At 41.8% G+C, this 23,403-nt stretch overlaps 1 protein-coding gene across 1 annotated transcript in view; it reads left to right on the forward strand.

Annotated features, from left to right (window-relative positions):
* KIF5A (kinesin family member 5A) overlaps window positions 1-23,403 on the forward strand; it is a 127,784-nt gene that overhangs the window by 35,914 nt on the left and 68,467 nt on the right. The window contains exons 2-5 of the mRNA XM_088465904.1: window positions 17,753-17,840; window positions 18,219-18,292; window positions 20,537-20,641; window positions 21,175-21,223. Coding sequence (XP_088322030.1) covers window positions 17,753-17,840; window positions 18,219-18,292; window positions 20,537-20,641; window positions 21,175-21,223 — 316 coding nt within the window. The remainder of the gene's footprint in view (window positions 1-17,752; window positions 17,841-18,218; window positions 18,293-20,536; window positions 20,642-21,174; window positions 21,224-23,403) is intronic.

Here is a 23,403-nt window from a genome sequence, read left to right on the forward strand (position 1 = left end):
GCAGTGAGTGCGGTCAGCGCTACACATTTACACAGGACTGGCGCTAGGCTTCCAGCGCCGGTCCTGTGCTGCACACCTGAGCCCGTTCCCTCCCCCTGAGTGCTTGCCCAATAGCGCCAGGAGGCGGGCTCAGGCTGTGCATAACACACGCATCGCCGCCATCGCGGTTCCACTGTTTCCATGATACATCTGGGTGTGGATGTCGACACGTGAATGGGGAGCGCTTTTTGGTTTTAATGTACCACTTTTTGTTTCATGTATGCTAATTGAGTATTATATTCGGGTGTATACTCCTGTGCATTTACCTAGCAGCACCTCCCTCTTTATTTGCGCTATATTTCCTTAATCTACATTTCTATTACCTCAAATATACTTACAGAAACATTGTTATAATTACATTTGGGGGAAATTAATTAAGTTTGTCTCTGGGGAGAATGTGATGGAATTAACGCGCGTGTCATTGCTCAGCGACACTGTGGTCCCTTGCACAAATCACTGCTGTGCTCCATAGACAGAGGCTGCTGTCCTGACATTTTGCTGGCAGAGAGCGGGAAGGGGAGATATTATGCAACAATTTCCTTCTAATAATGTAAAACAATAGTCTATCTAGTAGTACAAGTACTGTAGATTCAGGCTCATTATTTCATAGACTAAAAAAAATCCTGTAAAACTAGATTTGCATAATGTTTATACTGTAATTATGTCAGGTAAATGATTTTTTCTAACGAACAAATAATGCCATGATGTGTCCATCAGTGTACTTTCGTATAGTCACAAGTTGTTCAGTAACTTTTAAGTAAAGATGGATCTTGTTTCTTGAACTTGTTCTTTGACATAGTACATAAATACATTTGGACCATTGAACCAATTAAATTCAATTTAATTTTTAAACCATTTGAAATTTTAAAATATAATATTTGATTGTATTGTAAAGCCTGTATAATACACAAAGGATGCTAATATATATAAACTCCTAAAATTTTATCATTTTTAATTGGTGACTTCTGATACCATCACTTCAGTGTTCATTAGGGAAACTTTTAAGACACCTTTTACTGTGAACTATTATCATATATGCCAATGTTTAATGCTTCCCTCCTAGTATAATTATTAGTGCTAATATAAGATATTTTCTCTTGAAAACTACATCAGTGTACAACTGCATGAATTTCACTTAGAAAAAAATCCAGTGTTTTTTTTCTATGAAAAAAGGTACAATTACTCAGAGAAAAGGTACCGGTACTCAGAGAAAAGGTGCCAGTACTATGTACCAGTACTCAGAGAAATGGTACCAGTACTCAGAGAAAAGGTACCAGTACATGAGAAAAGGTACACGCACTCAGAGAGGAGGTACCTGTACCCTGAGAAAAGGTACAAGTACTCAGAGAAAAGGCACAAATACTCAGAGAAAAGGTACCAGTACTCAGAGAAAAGGTACCAGTACTCAGATAAAAGGTACCGGTACTCAGAGAAAAGGTAACGGCACTCAAAGAAAGGGCACTGGTACTCAGAGAAAAGGTACCAGTACTAAGAGAAAAGGTGCTGGTTCTCAGAGAAAAGGCACAAATACTCATAGAAAAGGTACCAGTATTCGGATAAAAGGTACCAGTACTTAGAGAAAAGGTACCAGTACTAGGTACCAGTACTCAGAGAAAAGGTACCGGTACTCAGAGAAAAGGTACATGTAATCAGAGAAAAGGTACACATACTCAGAAAAAAGGTACCGGTACGCAGAGAAAAGGTAACGGTACTCAAAGAAAGGGCACTGGTACTCAGAGAAAAGGTACCAGTATTCAGAGAAGAGGTACAAGTACTCAGAGAAAAGGTACCGGTACCCTGAGAAAAGGTACAAGTATTCAGAGAAAAGGTAACTGCACTCAAAGAAAAGGTACTGGTACTCAGAGAAAAAGTACCAGTACTAAGAGAAAAGGTGCTGGTTCTCAGAGAAAAGGTACTGGTACTCAGAGAAAAGGTACCAGTACTCAGAGAAAAGGTACCAGTACTTAGAGAAAAGGTACAAGTACTCAGAGAAGAGATACCAGTACTCAGAGAAAAGGTACAAGTACTCAGATGAAAGGTACCGATACTCAGAGAAACGGTACCAGTACTCAGATGAAAGGTACAAATACTGAGAGAAAAGGTGCCAGTACTCAGAGAAAAGGTACTGGTACTCAGAGAAAAGGTACCAGTACTCAGAGAAAAGGTACCAGTACTTAGAGAAAAGGTACAAGTACTCAGAGAAGAAATACCAGTACTCAGAGAAAAGTTACAAGTACTCAGATGAAAGGTACCGATACTCAGAGAAAAGGTACCAGTGCTCAGATGAAAGGTACAAATACTGAGAGAAAAGGTGCCAGTACTCAGATGAAAGGTACAGATATTCAGAGAAAGGGTACCAATACTTCTCTTTGCAGAGAAGAAAATGGAGGTCTCAGACAATACACAGACTATAGAGGCCTCAAAAACATCGCTATCAAAAATCGATACCCTCTTCCCCTCATTTCAGAATTGTTCAACAAGGTACGAGGAACCACCATCTTTATGAAACTCAACCTTCAGGGCGCGTATAACCTCATTCGAGTACGCAAAGGAGATGGGTGGAAAACTTCCTTTAACACCAGGGATGGGCATTATGAGTACTTGATAATGCCTTTTGGGTTGAGCAACGCTCCAGCAGTCTTCCAGGGGTAGGTCAACTAAATTTTTTGAGACATTCTTTATCTTTTTGTTGTTGTATATCTTGACGACATCCTAATTTTTTCCAAAGATCTCAAGTCTCATCGCCTACTCATCAAGGAAGTTCTTTTGCAGCTCTGAAAACATCAATTATATGGAAAAATCTCTAAATGCATCTTCAAAAGATCTTCTGTACCTTTCCTCGGTCACATTATCTCCAGAGAATCTTTACAAATGGATTCTGAAAAAATTGAACGCCATATGTGAATGGCCCCAGCCAAGTTCTTTGAAGGGTATTCAATGATTTTTGGGTTTTACTAACTATTATAGAAGATTTATCCACAATTTTTCTACCATTGTCGCCCCCATTACAGCTCTCACTAAAAAGGGTGCCAACCCAGCTCTTTGGCCTCCTTCCACGATGTTAGCATTCCAAACACTCAAGGGAGCTTTTGTATCAGCTCCCATACTCAATCAGCCAGATTTGGAAAGACCATTTATGGTAGAAGTTGACGCCTCCTCTGTTGGAGTAGAGGCCATTTTGTCTCAAGTGGCAGCAGATGGCCAAAATCATCCTTGTGGACTCTTCACACGCAAATTCTCTCCTGCAGAGAGAAACTACACCATTGGAGACAAGGAGCTCTTAGCAATAAAGCTAGCTTTGGATGATCAGAGGCATCTTCTAGAGGGAGCTAAATTTCCAGTTACCATAATTTCCGACCACAAAAATCTTCTGTATTTAAAGACCGCCCTAAGACTCAATCCCAGGCAGCCTAGATGGTCACTTTTTTTCTCGTTTTTGACTTTATGGTTGTATTTCGTCCTGGTAAACTTAACAAAAAAAGCTGATGCTCTTTCAAGGTCATTCATATCTGTCGAGGAAAATGAAGATTACTCTAAATCGCAAACCTTACTCCTTCCTACGGTGTTTGCTCAAACCCAAGTAGGCACTCCACCTCCTGGCAAAATGTTGTGGTTCCTACACTGTCTGAAAACAGCTGCTTACATGGGCTCATGCTTCTCAGTTTTCTGGCCACTCTGGTGTTTTGAAAACTCTAAAACTTCTACAACGTGCTTACTGGTGGCCAACTATGGCTAAAGATGACTCCTCAAAGGAAAGTGTTGGGACTTCTTCAACCTCTACCTATTCCTACTAGACCATGGTCCCATGTCTCCATGGATTTTGTTTCTGACCTGCCTCTCTCCCAAGGTTTCAACACCATTTGGGTGGTCGTGGACTGCTTCTCCAAAATGGCTAATTTTATCCCATTGCTTGGTTTGCCTTCAGCACCTCAACTAGCCAAATTTTTTATTCTGGAGATTTTTTGTCTGCACGGTCTACCATCTAAAATTGTATCCAATAGGGGTGTGCAGTTTGTGGCTAAATTTTGGCGAGCATTGTTTCTCTTGTGGAGTCAAGTTGAGATTCTCCTTGGCATATCACCCTCAGTCCAATGGGAAAACCGAATGGGTGAAGCAAGAGCTGGAAACCTTCATAAGGATATTTGTGTTCTCTTCTCAGGATGATTGGCTGCATCTTCTACCATGAGCAGAATTTGCCCACAACTTCCGATACCATACTTCTACAAATTCTACACCTTTCTTCACAGTGTTCGGTAGACATCCCAAGGTACAAGAATTTCAAAGTCTGCATCCATTACAAGTTCCAGCGGTTACAAAACTTCTTGAATCATATTCTGGAATTTGGAAGGAAGTTCATGCTTCCTTGAAAAGATTTGCTGATCGGAAGCGTATGGCCATTCCTTTGTTGAGACTGGTGACAAACTCTGTTTATCTACAAAAAACATCAGGATGAAGGTGCCAAGCATGAAATTTGCTTCGCGGTTCATTAGGCCTTTTGGATTATATAAACTATTAGGATTTTGAAAGTCATAAATTCGGTCGCTTACCAATTGGACTCTCCTCCACAGGTAAAATTATCTAAATCTTTTCATATCTCACTGCTTCGTCCTTTAGTCCTTAATCAGTGTTAACAATTTCCACCGAAAACTCCCACAAGTTCACACCCAACGTGGAGTCGAATTTGAAGTTAAACAAATTCTGGAAGGGTAATGGTCCCGAAGAATGCTCTTGGGTTAAAGCCTTGGATGTCTGTGTTCCTCAGCTCATTTGTTCCTTCCATAGAAAATTTCCACCCTAAAATGGGGGGGTGGGGGGTACTGTCAGGATGCGGCCTGAGATCGGCTGCTACTTACCCCTAGGCCAGCATCTGCGTGCTCTGAGGTGTGTGGATGTCAGGCCTAGGAACCGATAGTGGTTGAGTATTCTCCCCAGGGTCTGCTAGAGTCCCCATGCGCGCGTCTTGGTTGCCACTGGCGTGGTCATGGGCACCGCCATGTTGGTTCGTGTCATCTGACTAGTATCCTCCACTGGTAGCCTGCAGTCAGTCAGCTGCTTCATTCGACCAATGACCGGTTACCTTAGGGTATTTTAGTTCAACTCTTGGTACAGTAAGTTGCCTTTGCAACTTCGCTTCTCTAGTGTTCATTTGCTGAGACTGCGACCTAGGCTCAACACTTCTCCCTAGTGTTCTCCATTTAGTTGCAACCTTTGTGTTTCTCATCACAAATCAGCATCTGGATACCTTGCTAACCAACATTGTTATTCAGCATCTGGATACTTTGCCAGCTAATATCACTATTCAGCGACTGGATACTTTGCCAGCCAACATCACTATTTAGCGTCTGGTTCATTCGAGCTGTCGCCCATTGCTATTCAGCTTCTGGATACCCAGTCACCAAGAAACCTCCATTTCACATTGTCAAACATCCACACTGTTACCCTTTGCTATTGAAGCAGTATTCTTTGCCATTTAGCGTCTAGTTCCCCAGTACAGCTACCCATGGCGGAACTCTGTCTGGAACCCCAGAGTTGTTCCCATCGCTATCGCCATCTGCCTCAGCCTACTGATTCTCTCAATTATACTTCCAGGACATTCGTAGCCTTGTCCTTGTCTTCTTGCTACTCCCAGATATCTACTCCGGTGGCCGCGACCTGTTCACTTGGTGCAGCAAAACCCATATCACGCTTGGAGGGGTCACTGGTGAACACCATCGAGTGGATTAGACTCCGCGCCTTGGAGTAGGTCTCGCCAACATCTACGAGTAGCTTATGAGGAAGACATATTCTGCCACCCTGTCTCCTACCTCCAACTCACCGTAGCCCCCTGGCTACAGAACTCTTAGTTGAGGACAAACTATAACAGAGCCTGACACAGGGGAGTGCACAGTATAGGATGTGGCAGGAACAGGGAAGTGCACAGTGTAGGATGTGGGGGGACAGGGAGCACACAGTGTAGGATGTGGGGGGACAGGGAGGACACAGTCTGGGATGTGGAGGGAGGAGCAGATGAACAAACAATGTAGATGTTGGGGAATGGGAAGCACACAATGTGGGATGTGGGGAGAGAACGGGGACACACAGTGTGAGATGTGAAGAAGGAAAGGGAACACGCAGTGTGGGTTGTGGAGGGGATAGGGAGCATACAGTGTGGTATGTGGGGGAACAGGGGAGCACATCGCATGAGATGTGGGGGAACAGGGGAGCACACAATGTGGGATGTGGGGTAGGGGAGCACACAGTGTGGGATGTGGAGAGGGAACAGGAGAGCACACAATGTGTCATGTGGGGGAACAGGGGAGCACACAGTTTGGGATGTGGAGGGGGAACAGGGAAGCTCACAATGTGGGATGCAATGCTGCTTCTTTAAGGTGGCACCTATTTCTTCACAAGCTAAAATTATACCTAGGGCACCAATTTGGTCAGGGCCCTGAGTGGAAGGCTTCACAAGCACTGCCTAGTACTGGTTACGTTCCTCACATCACTAGTGAGACCCCCTTTAGCGGCATGCAATAGGCCCTTCAAAAATGTAAACTCCAGGCCCATGTGGACCTTAATATGGCACTGGCTGTGCCCCTCCAAAAAGCCCAGGCCCAGGTAACTAGTACCCGCACCCCACCCTCCCTCTTGGCACCACTGTGTGTAGTTTCACAACAGCTGGAGAGTCACAGGTTGGCCAGATCAGGATCATAGTATCAGAGACAACAGCTCAAATAGACTCCACTCTTTACACCTTTCTTTGTGGTAGATTTAATATCACTGACAGTTTACTCTGGATTATCACATTTCATTGTGGTAAATTTAATAACTCTGACAGGATATTTTTGGATTTATCACATTTCTTTGTGGTAGGTTTAATGACTCTGACAGTTTATTTCTGGAATATCACATTTCTTTGTGGTAAATTTAATAACTCTGACAGGATATTTCTGGATTATCACATTTCTTTGTGGTAAATTTAATAACTCTGACAGGATATTTCTGGATTATCACATTTCTTTGTGGTAGGTTTGGATATTTCTGGATTATCACATTTCTTTGTGGTAGGTTTAATAACTCTGACAGGATATGTCTGGATTATCACATTTCTGTGTGGTAGGTTTAATAACTCTGGCAGGGTATCTCTGGATAATCATCTTTCCTTGTGGTAGGTTTAAGAACTGGCAGGGTATTTGTGGATTATCACATTTCTTTGTGGTAGGTTTAATAACTCTGGCAAGGTATCTGGATGATCATCTTTCCTTCTGGTAGGTTTAATAACTCTGGCAGGGTATTTCTGGATTTTCACAATAACTGTTTCTAAATATTCTATGGGATCACTTATGCTGTGTAGATCAATTTTAATTATAATTTAACAGTCAAATTTGGTTTGGAGTGGTAGGGAGAAGTGTGTTACAACACTGTAAATTTCTCCTTCATCCACTAGGGGACACTGGAGTCTCAGTACAATGGGGTATAGATGTGGCATAATCAGGAGCCGGCACTTTAATAAATTTGAATAGTAGCTAGCTCCTCCCCCTCTATAGCCCCCTACAGGTCAGTCTAAATAAACTGTGCCCGAGGGGAGCTGGAACAAAAGGAGAAAGGAGATAGAAAAGCTACAGCATTCATGTAAAAAGAAGTAAATAGTGTTATAAAAGAAACAACAACATTCCAATCAGACCCTGGTAAAAAACAACCATCTGAACCTGGAAAACAATTTATGCAGGCAGAACAGCGCAGGGTGGGCGTCCAATGTCCCCTGTGGAGGAGCTAGCTACTATTCAAATTTATTAAAGTGCCAGCTCCCGGTTATCCCACATCTATAGCCCATTGTACTGAGACTCCAGTGTCCCCTGTGGAATCGGAGAAAGGGATTTATCGGTAAGTACCAAAATCCTGATTTCATGTCATATAACAATAAAATGGAGGACGATGGGGCTTTCTGGCGGTTTTAGGTAATTTTCTTTATTAGTTGCTCTTGAAAATGAGATATACGCTGAACAAGACTATTCCTGTGCATTGTTTTATACCAGAATTTGAGGGGTGCTCATATACCATTCAAACATCTATTTATAATAGTGTGTATAGTAGTTAATTCAAGCTCAAATCCTTGCAGTGTAATGAATCTTTTGGACTGAACAGCTGAGAATTAAGCAGAATACCCTTGTGGACTGAGCAGATAGGATTGAGATTGAAAGACCTTCAATATCGGTTTCTGGTTGCATTAGGATGATAACCTTCTCCGTTGGGATAGTGTTGCCAAGACAACAGATGATGGCAATTGAGAACTAATAGCTGACAAAAGTATAATTGGCCACAAGAAAAATGCAGTATTTCAACTTTTGCATTAAAAGCATTAATGTTTCAAGAATGTAGCTGTCATGTAAAAAAATTGTGAAATAGGATTTGTCTCCTGAAATAGTATTCATCCAAGCAGAGTGCAGACCTGGTCTAGGAATTGTTATCTCTCTATGTGCATGCAGATGAAATATCACTACCTAGTTCACAGTGCATTAGTGTCAACTCCATATTAGGGGTGTGCACCGGCCACTTTTCGTGTTTTGTGTTTTGGTTTTGGATCTGGATCTTTCTTCGTGTTTTGGATCTGGATTGGTTTTGCCAAAACCACCCTTCCGTGTTTTGGGTTCTGGGTTTTGTGTTTTGGATCTGTATTTTTTTGAAAAAAAGCATAAAAACTGCTAAAATCACAGAATTTGTGGGTTTTTCTGCTCCTATGCTATTATTAACCTCAATAACCTTCATTTCCACTCATTTCCAGTCTATTCTGAACACCTCACACCTCACAATAGTGTTTTTATGTCCAAAAGGTTGCACCGAGGTAGCTGGATGACTATGCTAAGAGATACGAGTGGGCGGCACAAACACGTGGTCCATCTAGGAGTGGCACTGCAGTGGCAGACAGGATGGCAGTTTGAAAAACTAGGCCCCAAACTATACATAATGCAAAGAAAAAAAAGAGGTGCAAGATGGAATTGTCCTTGGGCCCTCCCACCCACCCTTATGTTGTATAAACAGGACATGCACACTTAAACAAACCAAACATTTCAGCGCCAGGGTCTGCCACACGACTGTGGCTGAAATGATTGGTTCGTTTGGGCCCCCACAAAACAAGCTGGCAATTAATCTGTCCCTGCACAAACTGGCTCTACGGAGGCAAGATGTCGTCCTCATCCTCCTCATCCACCGATTCCTCACCCTCTTCAGTGTTGTGTACATCCTCATCCTCACAGAGTATTAATTCGTCCCCACTGGAATCCACAACCACAGGTCCCTCTGTACGTTCTGGAGGCTGGTCTCTCTGGAAGAGTTGATAATTCATTTTATGAACATCATCTTCTCCACATTTTGTGGAAGCAACCTCCTACGCCTTTCGCTGACAAGGTTCCCGGCTGCACTAAACACTCTTTCGGAGTACACACTGGAGGGGGGGCAACTCAGGTAAAATAGAGCCAGTTTGTACAGGGACCTCCAAATTGCTTCTTTTTCCTGGCAGTACATGTACGGACTGTCTGACATGCCTACTTGGATGCTGTCACCGATGTAATCCTTTAACAGACAGATGCACGCTTGTCGCTGCTGCTTTGAGGATGCAAGTGCGGCTACAGCCCACACAATTCACAAAGACAGAAAAAAAAAGAAGAATATTTTTATTGTTTGTGGAGCGCACTTTGAGGGTTCAACCCCCTTTTAACAGACAGACGCACGCTTGTCGCTGCTGCTTTGAGGATGCAAGTGCGGCTACAGCCCACACAATTCACAAAGACAGAAAAAAGAAGAAGAATATTTTTATTGTTTGTGTAGCACACTTTGAGGGTGTCACCACCCTTTAACAGACAGACGCACACTTGTCGCTGCTGCTTTGAGGATGCAAGCGCAGCTACAGCCCACACAATTCACAAAGACAGAAAAAAAAAGAAGAATATTTTTATTGTTTGTGGAGCGCACTTTGAGGGTTCAACCCCCTTTTAACAGACAGACGCACGCTTGTCGCTGCTGCTTTGAGGATGCAAGTGCGGCTACAGCCCACACAATTCACAAAGACAGAAAAAAGAAGAAGAATATTTTTATTGTTTGTGTAGCACACTTTGAGGGTGTCACCACCCTTTAACAGACAGACGCACACTTGTCGCTGCTGCTTTGAGGATGCAAGCGCAGCTACAGCCCACACAATTCACAAAGACAGAAAAAAAAGAAGAATATTTTTATTGTTTGTGTAGCACACTTTGAGGGTGTCACCACCCTTTAACAGACAGACGCACGCTTGTCGCTGCTGCTTTGAGGATGCAAGTGCGGCTACAGCCCACACAATTCACAAAGACAGAAAAAAGAAGAAGAATATTTTTATTGTTTGTGTAGCACACTTTGAGGGTGTCACCACCCTTTAACAGACAGACGCACGCTTGTCGCTGCTGCTTTGAGGATGCAAGTGCGGCTACATCGCACACAAGTCACAAACACATTAAAAAAATAGTTTTTTATTTTTTGGAGCACTTTGAGAGTTACACCACCCTTTAACAGACAGACGCACGCTTGTCGCTGCTGCTTTGAGGATGCAAGTGCGGCTACATCGCACACAAGTCACAAACACATTAAAAAAATAGTTTTTTATTTTTTGGAGCACTTTGAGAGTTACACCACCCTTTAACAGACAGACGCACGCTTGTCGCTGCTGCTTTAAGGATGCAGGTGCGGCTACAGCCCACACATTTCACAAAGACAGAAAAAAAAAGAACAATATTTTTATTGTTTGTGTAGCACACTTTGAGGGTGTCACCACCCTTTAACAGACAGGCGCACGCTTGTCGCTGCTGATTTAAGGATGCAGGTGCGGCTACAGCCCACACATTTCACAAAGACAGAAAAAAAAAGAACAATATTTTTATTGTTTGTGGAGCGCACTTTGAGGGTTACACCACCCTTTAACATACAGACGCACGCTTGTCGCTGCTGCTTTGAGGATGCAAGTGCGGCTACAGCCCACACAATTCACAAAGACAGAAAAAAGAAGAAGAATATTTTTATTGTTTGTGGAGCGCACTTTGAGGGTTACACCACCCTTTAACATACAGACGCACGCTTGTCGCTGCTGCTTTGAGGATGCAGGTGGAATCTAGACGGGATTTGGAACCGGGGACACACTACCTCCATCAATTGTCTAAATCCCACTGCACTAATGGCGGATACCGGACGCACGTCTAACACCAACATAGCAGTCAAGGCCTCAGTTATACGTTTTGCTTCAGGATGACTGCTGTCGTACTTCATCCTCATCGCTAGGGACTGTTGGAGGGTCAATTGTTTAGTAAAAGTAGTGATGTTCCTACTTCCTCTCTGGGATGATGAACAACTCCCAGCAGCAGCAACAGCACTAGGAAGAAGTGGTTCTTGATCTTTCCCTATTTTATTTTTATCGGAGAAAGTTTGGTCCTCCATTTATGTTATATTGATATATACGTGCGGCTAAAGCGCACACAAACACAGAAAATATTTTTTTATTTTTGCTGGAGAGTAGTGCACTTTGTGGGTTACACCACCCTTTAAGAAATGAGCCAGCCAGCTCTTTACTTATGGGACACAGGCGCACGCTTGGCGCTGCTCCTTTGTTGATGCACGTGCAGCCACAGTGCACACAAGTCACAAACACAGAAAATATTTTTTTTTTGGTTTGGAGTGTACTTTGGGGGTTACAGCACCCTTTAACGGTCAAGCCAGCCGGCCCTTTACTTATGACACAGGCGCACGCTTGGCACTACTTTGTTGATGCACGTGCGGCTACTGCGCACACAATTCACAAACACAGAAAATAATTTTTTTTTTGGTTTGGACTGGAGTGTACTTTGGGGGTTACAGCACCCTTTAATGGTCAAGCCAGCCGGCCCTTTACTTATGACACAGGCGCACGCTTGGCACTACTTTGTTGATGCACATGCGGCTACTGCGCACACAATTCACAAACACAGAAAATATTTTTTTTTTGGTTTGGAGTGTACTTTGGGGGTTACAGCACCCTTTAACGGTCAAGCCAGCCGGCCCTTTACTTATGACACAGGCGCACGCTTGGCACTACTTTGTTGATGCACGTGCGGCTACTGCGCACACAATTCACAAACACAGAAAATTATATTTTTTTTGGTTTGGACTGGAATGTACTTTGGGGGTTACAGCACCCTTTAACGGTCAACCAGCCGGCCCTTTACTTATGACACAGGCGCACGCTTGGCACTACTTTGTTGATGCACGTGCGGCTACTGCGCACACAATTCACAAACACAGAAAATATATATTTTTTTGGTTTGGACTGGAGTGTACTTTGGGGGTTACAGCACCCTTTAACGGTCAAGCCAGCCGGCCCTTTACTTATGACACAGGCGCACGCTTGGCACTACTTTGTTGATGCACGTGCGGCTACTGCGCACACAATTCACAAACACAGAAAATATTTTTTTTTTTGGTTTGGACTGGAGTGTACTTTGGGGGTTACAGCACCCTTTAACGGTCAAGCCAGCCGGCCCTTTACTTATGACACAGGTGCACGCTTGGCACTACTTTGTTGATGCACGTGCGGCTACTGCGCACACAATTCACAAACACAGAAAATATTTTTTTTTTTGGTTTGGACTGGAGTGTACTTTGGGGGTTACAGCACCCTTTAACGGTCAAGCCAGCCGGCCCTTTACTTATGACACAGGCGCACGCTTGGCACTACTTTGTTGATGCACGTGCGGCTACTGCGCACACAATTCACAAACACAGAAAATATTTTTTTTTTTGGTTTGGACTGGAGTGTACTTTGGGGATTACAGCACCCTTTAACGTTCAAGCCAGCCGGCCCTTTACTTATGACACAGGCGCACGCTTGGCACTACTTTGTTGATGCACGTGCGGCTACTGCGCACACAATTCACAAACACACAAAAAATATAATTTTTTTAGCACTTGGGGGGAGCACCCCTGATGGACAGAGCACCCCCTGGACAACACTACAGCACCCCTTTAGGACTGGGACACTGCACAGGACTTTGGAGTGGACACAGCCCCTATGGAGAACTGACTGCACAGCACAGTCCAGCCAGCCCCTATGGACTTTGAAGTAGTGGACACAGCCCCTATTAACAACAGCAGCACAGCACAACACAGCCAGCCCCTATGGACTTTGAAGTAGTGGACAACAGCAGCACAGCGCAGCACAGCACAGCACAACACTACTCTGCACTACACTACACTACACAGCCCAGCCAGCCCTAACTCCCACCCTCCCTCTTCACTGTCCATAGCCGAGTGAGAAAATGGCGCCGACGCAGGTACCTTATATAGGATCCAAAACCCGCGAGACTCGGAAGGCGGGATGATGACGTTTTGCCTCGATTTCAGATCCGAGTCAGGCGGGAAAAGTCGAGCCTGACTCGGATCTGCCTCGGATCGGGGGGGCTCGGGGGGGTTTGGATTTCAGAAATCCGAACCCGCTCACCCCTACTCCATATATCCATAGTGTCTCTGTACTGCATGGAATAGTCATACATGATGTACAGTGTTTAGAGAGGAGCATGTGCTATACTTACATGTCATGGCAAGCACATGGGAGCAGCTTGCTCTGTGTGTTGCAATTTGCTTTTATATTTATTGCCAGTGCTTTAATAGTCGTTTTGCATTCTGGGGTGAATTGGGCTTGTGGCTCCATTTATGGATTACAAATCCATTTAACAGAGAGATGTGACAAATTTTCTAAAATAATGAGGAAGCTGATTGAAATTCATTGGAGTCTATTAACTACTTAAACTATCAATGAGATCTGGTTTCACCCCCCTTTAGGGTAATCTTTTCAGCAGTACCACAAAATGTCAGTGACGCAGTGGTTAGCATTGATGCTTAATAGCACTGGGGCCATGTTATCTGACCTTGGCACAATCTCTGCACTTGTATAACACACACACACACACACACACACACACACACACACACACACACACACACACACACACACACACACACTCACACACACACCAGAGGTTAATGCTAGTGTTTGCCTGGGTGTCTTCAAGGGATTTGGGTTTCCTCTGATTTCCCCCAACAGTCCAAAAACATACTAGCAATGCACAGTTACTCTGATTGTGTGGTAGAGGTTTTAATATATTGGTGTTATATAAGTATAGGTTAATAATCCAGAGATTAAGAAGAATTTTCCTATATGTTATTTTGTTGCTATACAAGACTATCACTATTACTTTGGACTTTATAGCCTAACTGCAACTTTTTTAACAAGTGTATTGTTCTAAGTTAAGAAACAGTCCGAATGAATCCACCAAGTTGTTTGCTAGTTAGAAGCAGACATTATTGCAGTATATATTAGAATTATTAATGTACATTTGATGGACTTTTAGTGAAGGATTGAAAAAGTAGAGTGTCAGATTCTGCATCAAGAATCACCAACCAAATGTCAACATTTTTTGCTGAATTTATTTTTTGTGAAATTGATTGAAATTGTTAAAATTGTAGATAGTTTCCTGGCCAAATAGACCTTATGACTTCTCTGTTAATGAAAAAAATAAGTTTTTGATAGAATTAAAATGGGCCAATTTAAAGGGGACAATTAAATTACATGCGAGGTCCATGATGTGCTGTTCTGGAGCAGCACATCGTGTCCAACAACTTGCAAGTTTTTCCCATAGAGATGTGCTAGAAAACATGCGGTGTTGCAGCTAGAGTATATGGCAAAAATGTGCACAGCTAAGCATAAAGTGATGCTCATCGGCACATCACCTGTAATTGAACTGCCCCCCAAGTATAAAACAACAGAAAGTGTGGACAATAAGGAAAGATTATTGAATATAAAAAAAAATAATAAACATTTTAAAAAAAAAATAACAACAAAAAGCCTCTAAACAAAATCCAATTTTACATTGATCATTGCTTAATTTACTTTATTTTTCCCATACAAAATGATAAATAACACCGGTTCTGTGGAAACTATTTGTTTAGGGTAAAAAGTGATTTAAAAAATGATACCAAGATGCTTCTTAAATAGGTAAAAATTAACAAAATGTAGTTGAATAATTGATCTTTTTGCAATATTGTGCAGAAAACAAAAACAGCCATAAAGTTTGTCAATAAGGGTCATATATGAAATGCAAGCAGTGCATGTTGAAAGAGGGAAACGTCACGTCAAAGTCCTACCTACTTCCACTTAGGAACATTTATTTAAACCTTTCCATATGTTTCCTTAAAACATAAACCTCAGTTTTAGCTTCTTTTATATCTTAAATCAATTGTGAAAGGATACTTTGGGACTGTTTGTCCCTGTTATGTGTACTTATGTACTTTCCACATTGCTTATGCCTTCCTACTAAAGTGCAAAAATGCATAATTTTGTAAGTACAGGAGGGCCCCTCTTTAAGGTGTCCTGCTTTTCGCCATTCCTCTAATATGGCAATATTCAATTTTATATATATATATATATATATATATATATATATATATATATATATATATATACATATATACAGTATACTGTATATATTCATTATCTTTGGCAAATGGTTCATTCTTTAATTTTTTTTTCTGACATTGTGTGCTTAACAGTCGGAGAAGTGTGCCATTTACAGAACATTACTTTTTACAATGCCATAAGCCTCTTTCTTTAAATGCCAAGTTAGAAATGATTACATTTGGTGAGCAAGGTATGTCCGTGGCTGCAGTTACATTTGAAAAAAGGCAGTGTTCTGCTTTCAGTGATTTAGCTTTATGGTGGGGTGTTTGAAACCTATCCCTGTCATATGTGCTGGGCCTTCCTGTATAGGGGTGAGGTTCAGTTACCGGCATCTCTGACTAACCAGAGAATACTGTGGGAAGGAAAAGGCTGTATGCATACCTGTAATACATGGAAATGTCATCTCAAGATGGGGCTTCTTCACCATACCCCCCCCCCCCCTCCACCAGCTCATTGAAACATGTATGTCCCATGAAGGAAAATTTAATTTTTGCACTTCAGTAGAAAAATAGGAGCACAGCAAGGCACACCATTGTTCCTCTTCCCTACTATTCTCATCAGCTACTGTATATGATTTTGCCCCCCACACCCTGAAGATGCCATCTTATTGGCGCGCAATGCCATACACTTACCTATTTTACATTGGTGCAGTTTGGCAAATGTATGTACATGTCATCACAAGAGCATCTGCACTATTTTTGCACTTTTACAAATGTGTCTAATGTGTTCACGATCTATTTATTATATACAGTAGCTGCTGACTGTAATATTATGACAGGAGTAATCTGAGTCTCTGTGGAAAGGGAGAACAGATTTCAGATCCTGGACAGCTCCCGGTGCTGATTTCCCTTCCACAGCCAGCAGCAGCCTGGAGACATTGATGTGATCAAGGATAAGAAGTATTGAGTCGTTACCCTGAGGAAGTGTAATCTGCAGTATGCTAATTACATTCCCCAACAGACCACTCCGGGTTCTGTGAAATATTTAGAAGCTTCTAATGTAACTCAATGTAGTTCAGATCTTAGCTCTTACAGAAACTCTCTTTTTCTAAAATTAAATGCAGATTGGTTTCAATCACAGAGATCACGCAAGATGTCAGGCACCTCGGCAGGAGGCGGCTGTTGTCATGCCATGATATTTATATGGCTGGTTAAAATTCTGAGTGAGTGAGACTGTAACTGCAGACAATACAATAGCTTGTATGGTGCCAAGCAGGATAGCAGTTGTGTTTTTGTCATGCTGTGTGAGGGGATGAAGCAAGACCTTCAGGTAAATTGGTCCCTTGGAAATTTGTGTGGTGATAAAAAAAATAATAATAATAAATATATATCTGCCATATGGAACATTAGAAAAACAGAAGATTCATTATTTTCCTTGGAAACAACAGTTACTCTTTATATTGGGAAATAAAACCATTTTTATTTCTTTTGATATATGCGTTGCTGTTTTGGTTTTACATAATGGCTTAGCACAGAGGTTCCTAAACTTTGCCATTACAGTCTACGGGGCTAATTTAGCAGTGCACGCAAGAGTATCGTGAATCTGCGTATGCGCAGGACCCATTCTGCGAGTGTGCAGAATTGGTCCTACTAAGACCCAGGCTAGTCCTTGAATGCCTGTGCCTGATTGACAGGCAGAGGCATTTAAGGGGCGGTGTGGAGGCGGGGCGACCGACGTTCCTGGAAACCGGGCGTGTCCACCCTGTTTTCTGGGAGTGGTCAGCCCAGAGACTGCGTGGACGTCCGCAGTCTTCTGGGCTCGCAAGCCCACATGAAAATATATGTGTTTTTGAAACAAGTCCCTCTTTGGTCATATGACATTTTGGGAGGCATTTAAATAAAGATTAATAGTTCTGTTCATGGGAGCTATTCTATGGCAATAATGATACATTTTGGACTGATGAGTATTACTGTACAAAGTATTTGACTTTATTTTTTAGTTATACTAAATTGCTGCTTGATTGGTGACTTCACAATACTGTATATTACAGCTTTTTTAAATTACCGTTAATGTGTAGCAGCCTAAGGGTTGGACTCAATTAGCCTCGTTAATTTACAGTGCGGAGACTTTTATGCCCAAGGCTATTCAATTAGTTCAGTAGTTCACAAAATACTTAATATAAAGGGGAGATAAGGCAAATTGTTTATTATCTCACCATGTAATCTAAAGTATACTTTTGTCCTATGATCTTTTTGCTTTTATTAACTCAATGGTTTTTTTTTACTTTAGGGTAAACCCTATGCGTTTGACCGTGTGTTTCCTCCAAATACGACTCAGGAGCAGGTCTACCATGCCTGTGCAATGCAGATTGTTAAAGGTAACATGTATTATAGTATTATATATGAGATTAAACATTTAAGTAGGGCGGCATTTTCCCGTAGCATAAATAATCTTTTCCTTACTAGTATATAAATATTCATAATGTTTAAATGTAGTAAATAGTTTCTTTTTATATAAAAAGCAGTTTGCATCCATCTGTACTTGTCTACCATATATATATATATATATATATATATATATATACTATGTGTGTGTGTATATATATATATATATATATTACATCCAAGCTATTTATTTTAATCTAGGTGGAATATATTAAGCGGTACTTGTCTAACACAACCATGTTCTAGGCAAATAACTTACTGTTACTGCTTGTGATATTTGCTCCTCAATAATAAATACCTGTTCCCTTTAGATGTGCTGGCTGGATACAATGGGACCATCTTTGCTTATGGGCAAACTGCCTCTGGGAAGACGCACACCATGGAGGTACAGTATGTTATCATCTTGCTCTTCCTATAATGAAAACTATTACAAATTATTTAAGGAGCCACTGAAAATACAAAGCACAAATCTACTGTCAGTAAACAGTTATTTTATGTTAGCTTCATATTCTGCTGCACTTTCCAGATAACATATAGCCATTCACATCTGTCCCTGCCCCAGTGTTACCTACAATCCATATTCCCTACCACATGGATACACACACATACACGAAGGGCTAATTTCATCAGAAGCCAATTAATATAATTAAAGTATGACTTGGAATGAGTTAATAAAACCATGAGAGAACATACACTTCCACAACAATGTCCCTGGTTAGAATCAAACCAATGACCCATAGCTGTAGTCAGCAATGCTAACCACTGTAGAGTGGAGAGTGCAAGGGAAATCCTTCACGATATCGCATCAAGAGCACATCGTCTAGTGTGTAGGCACCTTTAGTCTTAAGCTGGACATACACTGCCAGTACCAGATAACATGCCTGTCATACCGACAGACATTTTATCTGGCAGCCTGTCATCAATCAGATATCGCGGGCATACACTGTGAGATATCTCACAGTGTATTGGCCCCAATATCTGCTCTCCGCTCCCGGGGAGGAGACATTTCACCATTCCTTCCATGGGAAGGAACAGGGCAAAGGTCTGTCAGTTGGCCGCGGCTGTGCATACACTGCCCGATGCGGCAGACATTTAACATACAAAATATTGCACCAGTCGGGCATGCTGGACAATCCGGCATGCCCGACCAATCGATATTTAACCCTCAGTCACCAGCACACAAAGTGCAATTATTGGTGGAATCCCCTGATCTTGGTCATATTGCCTCAATAATTGTATAGTGGATGCCCGGCATTAGTGTTAAGTTTAACAGGAGAGAAGAATGTAGACACTAATGTAATACAACAACTCCAGATTCTTCAACTTCACCCATTGATCATTCTTGAATTGAACGACAGGTTTAGGGGAAAGCAGCAGATAATCTTGATTTGTGTACTTAGATTTGAATAATACAATTTTTGCTATTGGTCTGGTAGATGTTATTTTACATTGTTTTACCTTTGTACTTGATAATATTGCATGATAAAAATGAACATTTTACTTACCATGAATTAGTCAGCCTTATCCGTGATAAGGCTAGTTAATTATGCGTTATAGAATTAGTGCAAATAGTGTAAAACCCCTCACAGAAGGACCTTACATTATGTAAAAGCAGAAGGATTCCACAGTGGTCCGGCTGATGCTGTGATTCATACTAGCATAGAACATGTATATAAATGTATATAAATGCTAACCCACCCTAGCCGCAAGATTTTACAACACTTTCAAAGCAGCGGGAATACAACCGAAATGATTTAAGAAGAGGGCTATTTGTATCTGGCCAAAAACCATTAGTGACAGAGCAAGGAGTTAATTTTTTCATGTACAGCCAATTTCTAGGTTATGTTGGCATGCGGCCAACAACGAATGCCATCAATTAATTCAGCATTCATGACCATGACACAGATGTGTCCACATACATCTTACCTCCGTGCGCTACAATTCGCGTTAAACATAACACGTGAGCACCATGTGACTCGGTAGCGCCAAGCCTCTTTCTGTGCGACTTTGTTCCTTCCAATGTGTCTTATTCACACAGCCTATATTATATGTGCAACTGCGGGTGTATCTGCCTTTGAAATACTACGTTACAGCGGCTGTGACACTGTAATGTAGCATTTCGTATGCAGATACAGCCACAGTCGCACACAGAACGTAGGCATGCTGCATATCATTTTAATCAGCAGAAGCTGCTTGTACATCCCATTTGCATCACTGTGCGAATAAGACAGATTGGAAAGTAAAAAGTTGCACGAAAAGACGCGACTAGAAGGCACGACTAGAAGGCCTTTTTAACACATAAAGAAATAAGATGTATGTGGGCACATCTGTATGTATACATTACTCTGTAATACAGATCAGTAAGAACTGCAAATACTTTCATATAACTTACCCATGCTCCACCCTTGTAGCGGACCTGCGATAAATTTTCTTGCAGTCCCTCATTGTAAATAATTTCTACAATTTTTTTTCACACAATCATTTCATTATAAATCTTTGAAACTTGCCAGGTGGTTTGTATATTTGTTGATGTCCCAGAGGAGAGTACTCATGGTTTGGCTGCAGGAACAAATGCATGTCTCAGGCTTCAACTCTGATATAAATACTGTAATTTTCCAATTCCCTTTAGGGTAAACTCCATGATCCACAGATGATGGGGATAATACCCAGAATTGCAAGGGACATATTCAACCACATCTACTCCATGGATGAGAACCTGGAATTCCATATCAAGGTATAGTGCCAGCGCACAGCATACATGAGCTTACAAGGCAAACTATTTAGTAGACACAATTTTAATAGACAGATAGGAGAAAGAGTTGTTTTGACGAACACAATGTTGACAGTTAAAATGTGGCTAGCATAATGCCAATAGCAGTATCACTATGCATTACTGTAAGTGTCAAAGAAACATACCAAACCCACCATATTCTACCATGCAAATAATGCCATTCAATATACGACGTAACCATTATTTCACTGGCATTAAATTATGTGGCCATTATGCCAGTTATTTGATCTTTAAAACATGACAGAGATATGTTAATTAACAGTGGTAATTAGGTTTGTATAATTATTAATTGGCATCAGTGTTACAGATTCAGTATATTAAATTATATTTCACACAAATAAAAATGTTAATTCAGAAGGCAACATATCAACATGTTTAGCTTATTTATTATATTACAATGTATTATAGAGAGTTTATTTGGAATTTTGCTACAATCATGGTAAAAACCATTCACATTGTTGGTGACTGTTTTTCAGGTTTCCTACTTTGAGATTTACTTGGATAAAATTAGAGACCTGCTAGATGGTAAGTGGACAGTAGCTGTGGGTGCCTAGGGGTCTCCAGGATTTGGCAGCTCAGCCAGCTGCTGAGATTTGTAGATCCCTAACATCTTGAGAACTAAAGGCTGCTTAATTCTGGCCTAATGTGAAATGTTTTTTTAAAAGTGTTCATACTGTAAAGTTGCTGAGAATTGCTATAGACATTTTCATGGTACGCTGATACAGTAAATGGTGGAGTCTCTGGAAACCTTTCACTTTTGGTTTTCATGCTTCTTTTGCTAGCAATCTGCACACACACCTGAGAACCTTATGTATAGTCTTTTCTGCATTGCATAGTTACCAACCATTGGGCCTGATTCAGAGATGGACGTTAATGCGATCGCAGCTGTGATTTCATACGGAATGCAGCTGCAGAAATATGCGAATGGTTGCAAAGATCACCCGCACATAGGGACACCACTTCTGCCTTCTTCTCTGTGTATAATGTTGCTTATGTACATGAAAATCGATAACATCGACTCGCCTCGAGCAGCCATCTTGTCCTTGCGGCTCGTCTGACCAACCGCAAACACTGGAGCTCTCCTCACACGCTGAGAGCTCTCATGCTATGAATGCAATCGCAATGGCTAATTTATGCACACCCATGAAACGGCGTTCAGACGGTGAGACACGCCTGCGTTTATCTGAGCCCCCGTTACCACCACTAAATGCTGACTAACTGTCACTCACTTTGCGAGTGGATCCTCTGTGCAAGTGCAATCACAAAGCAATCTCAGCGGTTGCGATTTGCAGCTTATGCGCCTGCACATTGGCAGGGCCGGTGCAAGGTTTGTTGGCACCCTAGGCAAAACCTCAGCCTACTCTACCCCACCACACACACATGTGAGCATAGATTGCTGCTGTTTGCGGTTCTCCTGCTGGTGCCGACACTGCCTGGGAAGCTGCGGGGATAGAGTAGCCCAGTGACCACCTCGGAGAAGAGATTGGAACTGTGCGGCCGCAAGTTCTTAACGTGCAGGTGGTTCCAGTGGAAGTTGCTATCCGGGGGTGGATCACATAGGGGGGCCACCTGACCTATGCACGCTGTCTAGTCAGATGTCCCCTCCGGCCAATTGTAGGAGAGAGAGGGGCGGGCGCACTTGTCGTCTCAGATTGCGTTAATCTCAGAGATCTGTTCCTGCCTTCACTGGGCACCACCCGAAATAGACCCTTATGCCACATGTTCCTAACATCTGGTCTAGAAGAAGGATGTCTCTTTCAGAGACATCCTACAGTCTTTTCCAAGGCAGCCTCAGCGGGCCGCCCCCTCAGGTACTGGCGCCCTTAGGCAGCTGCCTATAGCTGCCTAATGGAAGCGCCGGCCCTGCGCATTGGCAAACAACCGATCAATCTGCGTAAATATTTACATGGCGTCCAACTCTAAATCAGGCCCATTGTTCTTAGTGACACTTTGCTAGTAGCAGTTGCAAGTAAGAACATCACACGCAGTCTGAGTATAACTCAAAGCCATAATGTTTGCTCCACTATAGCCTGACTCCAGACAGACTTTGAGGGATTATTATATACATTCTACCTAAAACTACATTTTCAGTTTTCCAGCATAATTATCATTAAAGCTCAAAGGTTTATAAAGTTTTTGGTCTTAAATGATGAATATGCTGTAGATGTTTTTGTTATTGCAATAAAACCCTAAACATATATGTTTTTATATGCAGATAATCCTCATCTTGGCTAAACTTGCATGAGTTGATTTTCCTCATTCCTTCAGTTATAGTTTTTATTGATATATAGGAAAGTAAGAAAAGGAAAGCGCCTCTAGGGACAGACATACTGTAGCACAGTTATTAGCTGTATGATAAATGTGTTACTAGACCAGAACACAAATAGACAGCTGCCAGGGAATGATTTATCCATACATATTCATAGCACTGGTAATTATTGTGACATATGTTAATGTTTATGTAAAATGAGCAAGTATCATCTTATTATACATTCAGGTGGAGTGCACCAATCTCTTATCCATTAGAATAATCAAATCAGTGCTATCATTACAGTCTTTGATCTGTCACCTGCCTGAGGATGTGGAGATGTGTTTGTTACACGTATAACATATTATGAATGTAGTAAATGATGATGTGTACCAAACTGAGTGATATTTTCTAAATTACAAAATGGACCAATTTGTTTGTCTTTTCCTATTAAGGC

The sequence above is a fragment of the Taudactylus pleione genome, unplaced genomic scaffold (assembly GCF_031769625.1).
Source record: "Taudactylus pleione unplaced genomic scaffold, aTauple2 ptg000065l, whole genome shotgun sequence".
Classification (NCBI taxonomy): domain Eukaryota; kingdom Metazoa; phylum Chordata; class Amphibia; order Anura; family Myobatrachidae; genus Taudactylus; species Taudactylus pleione.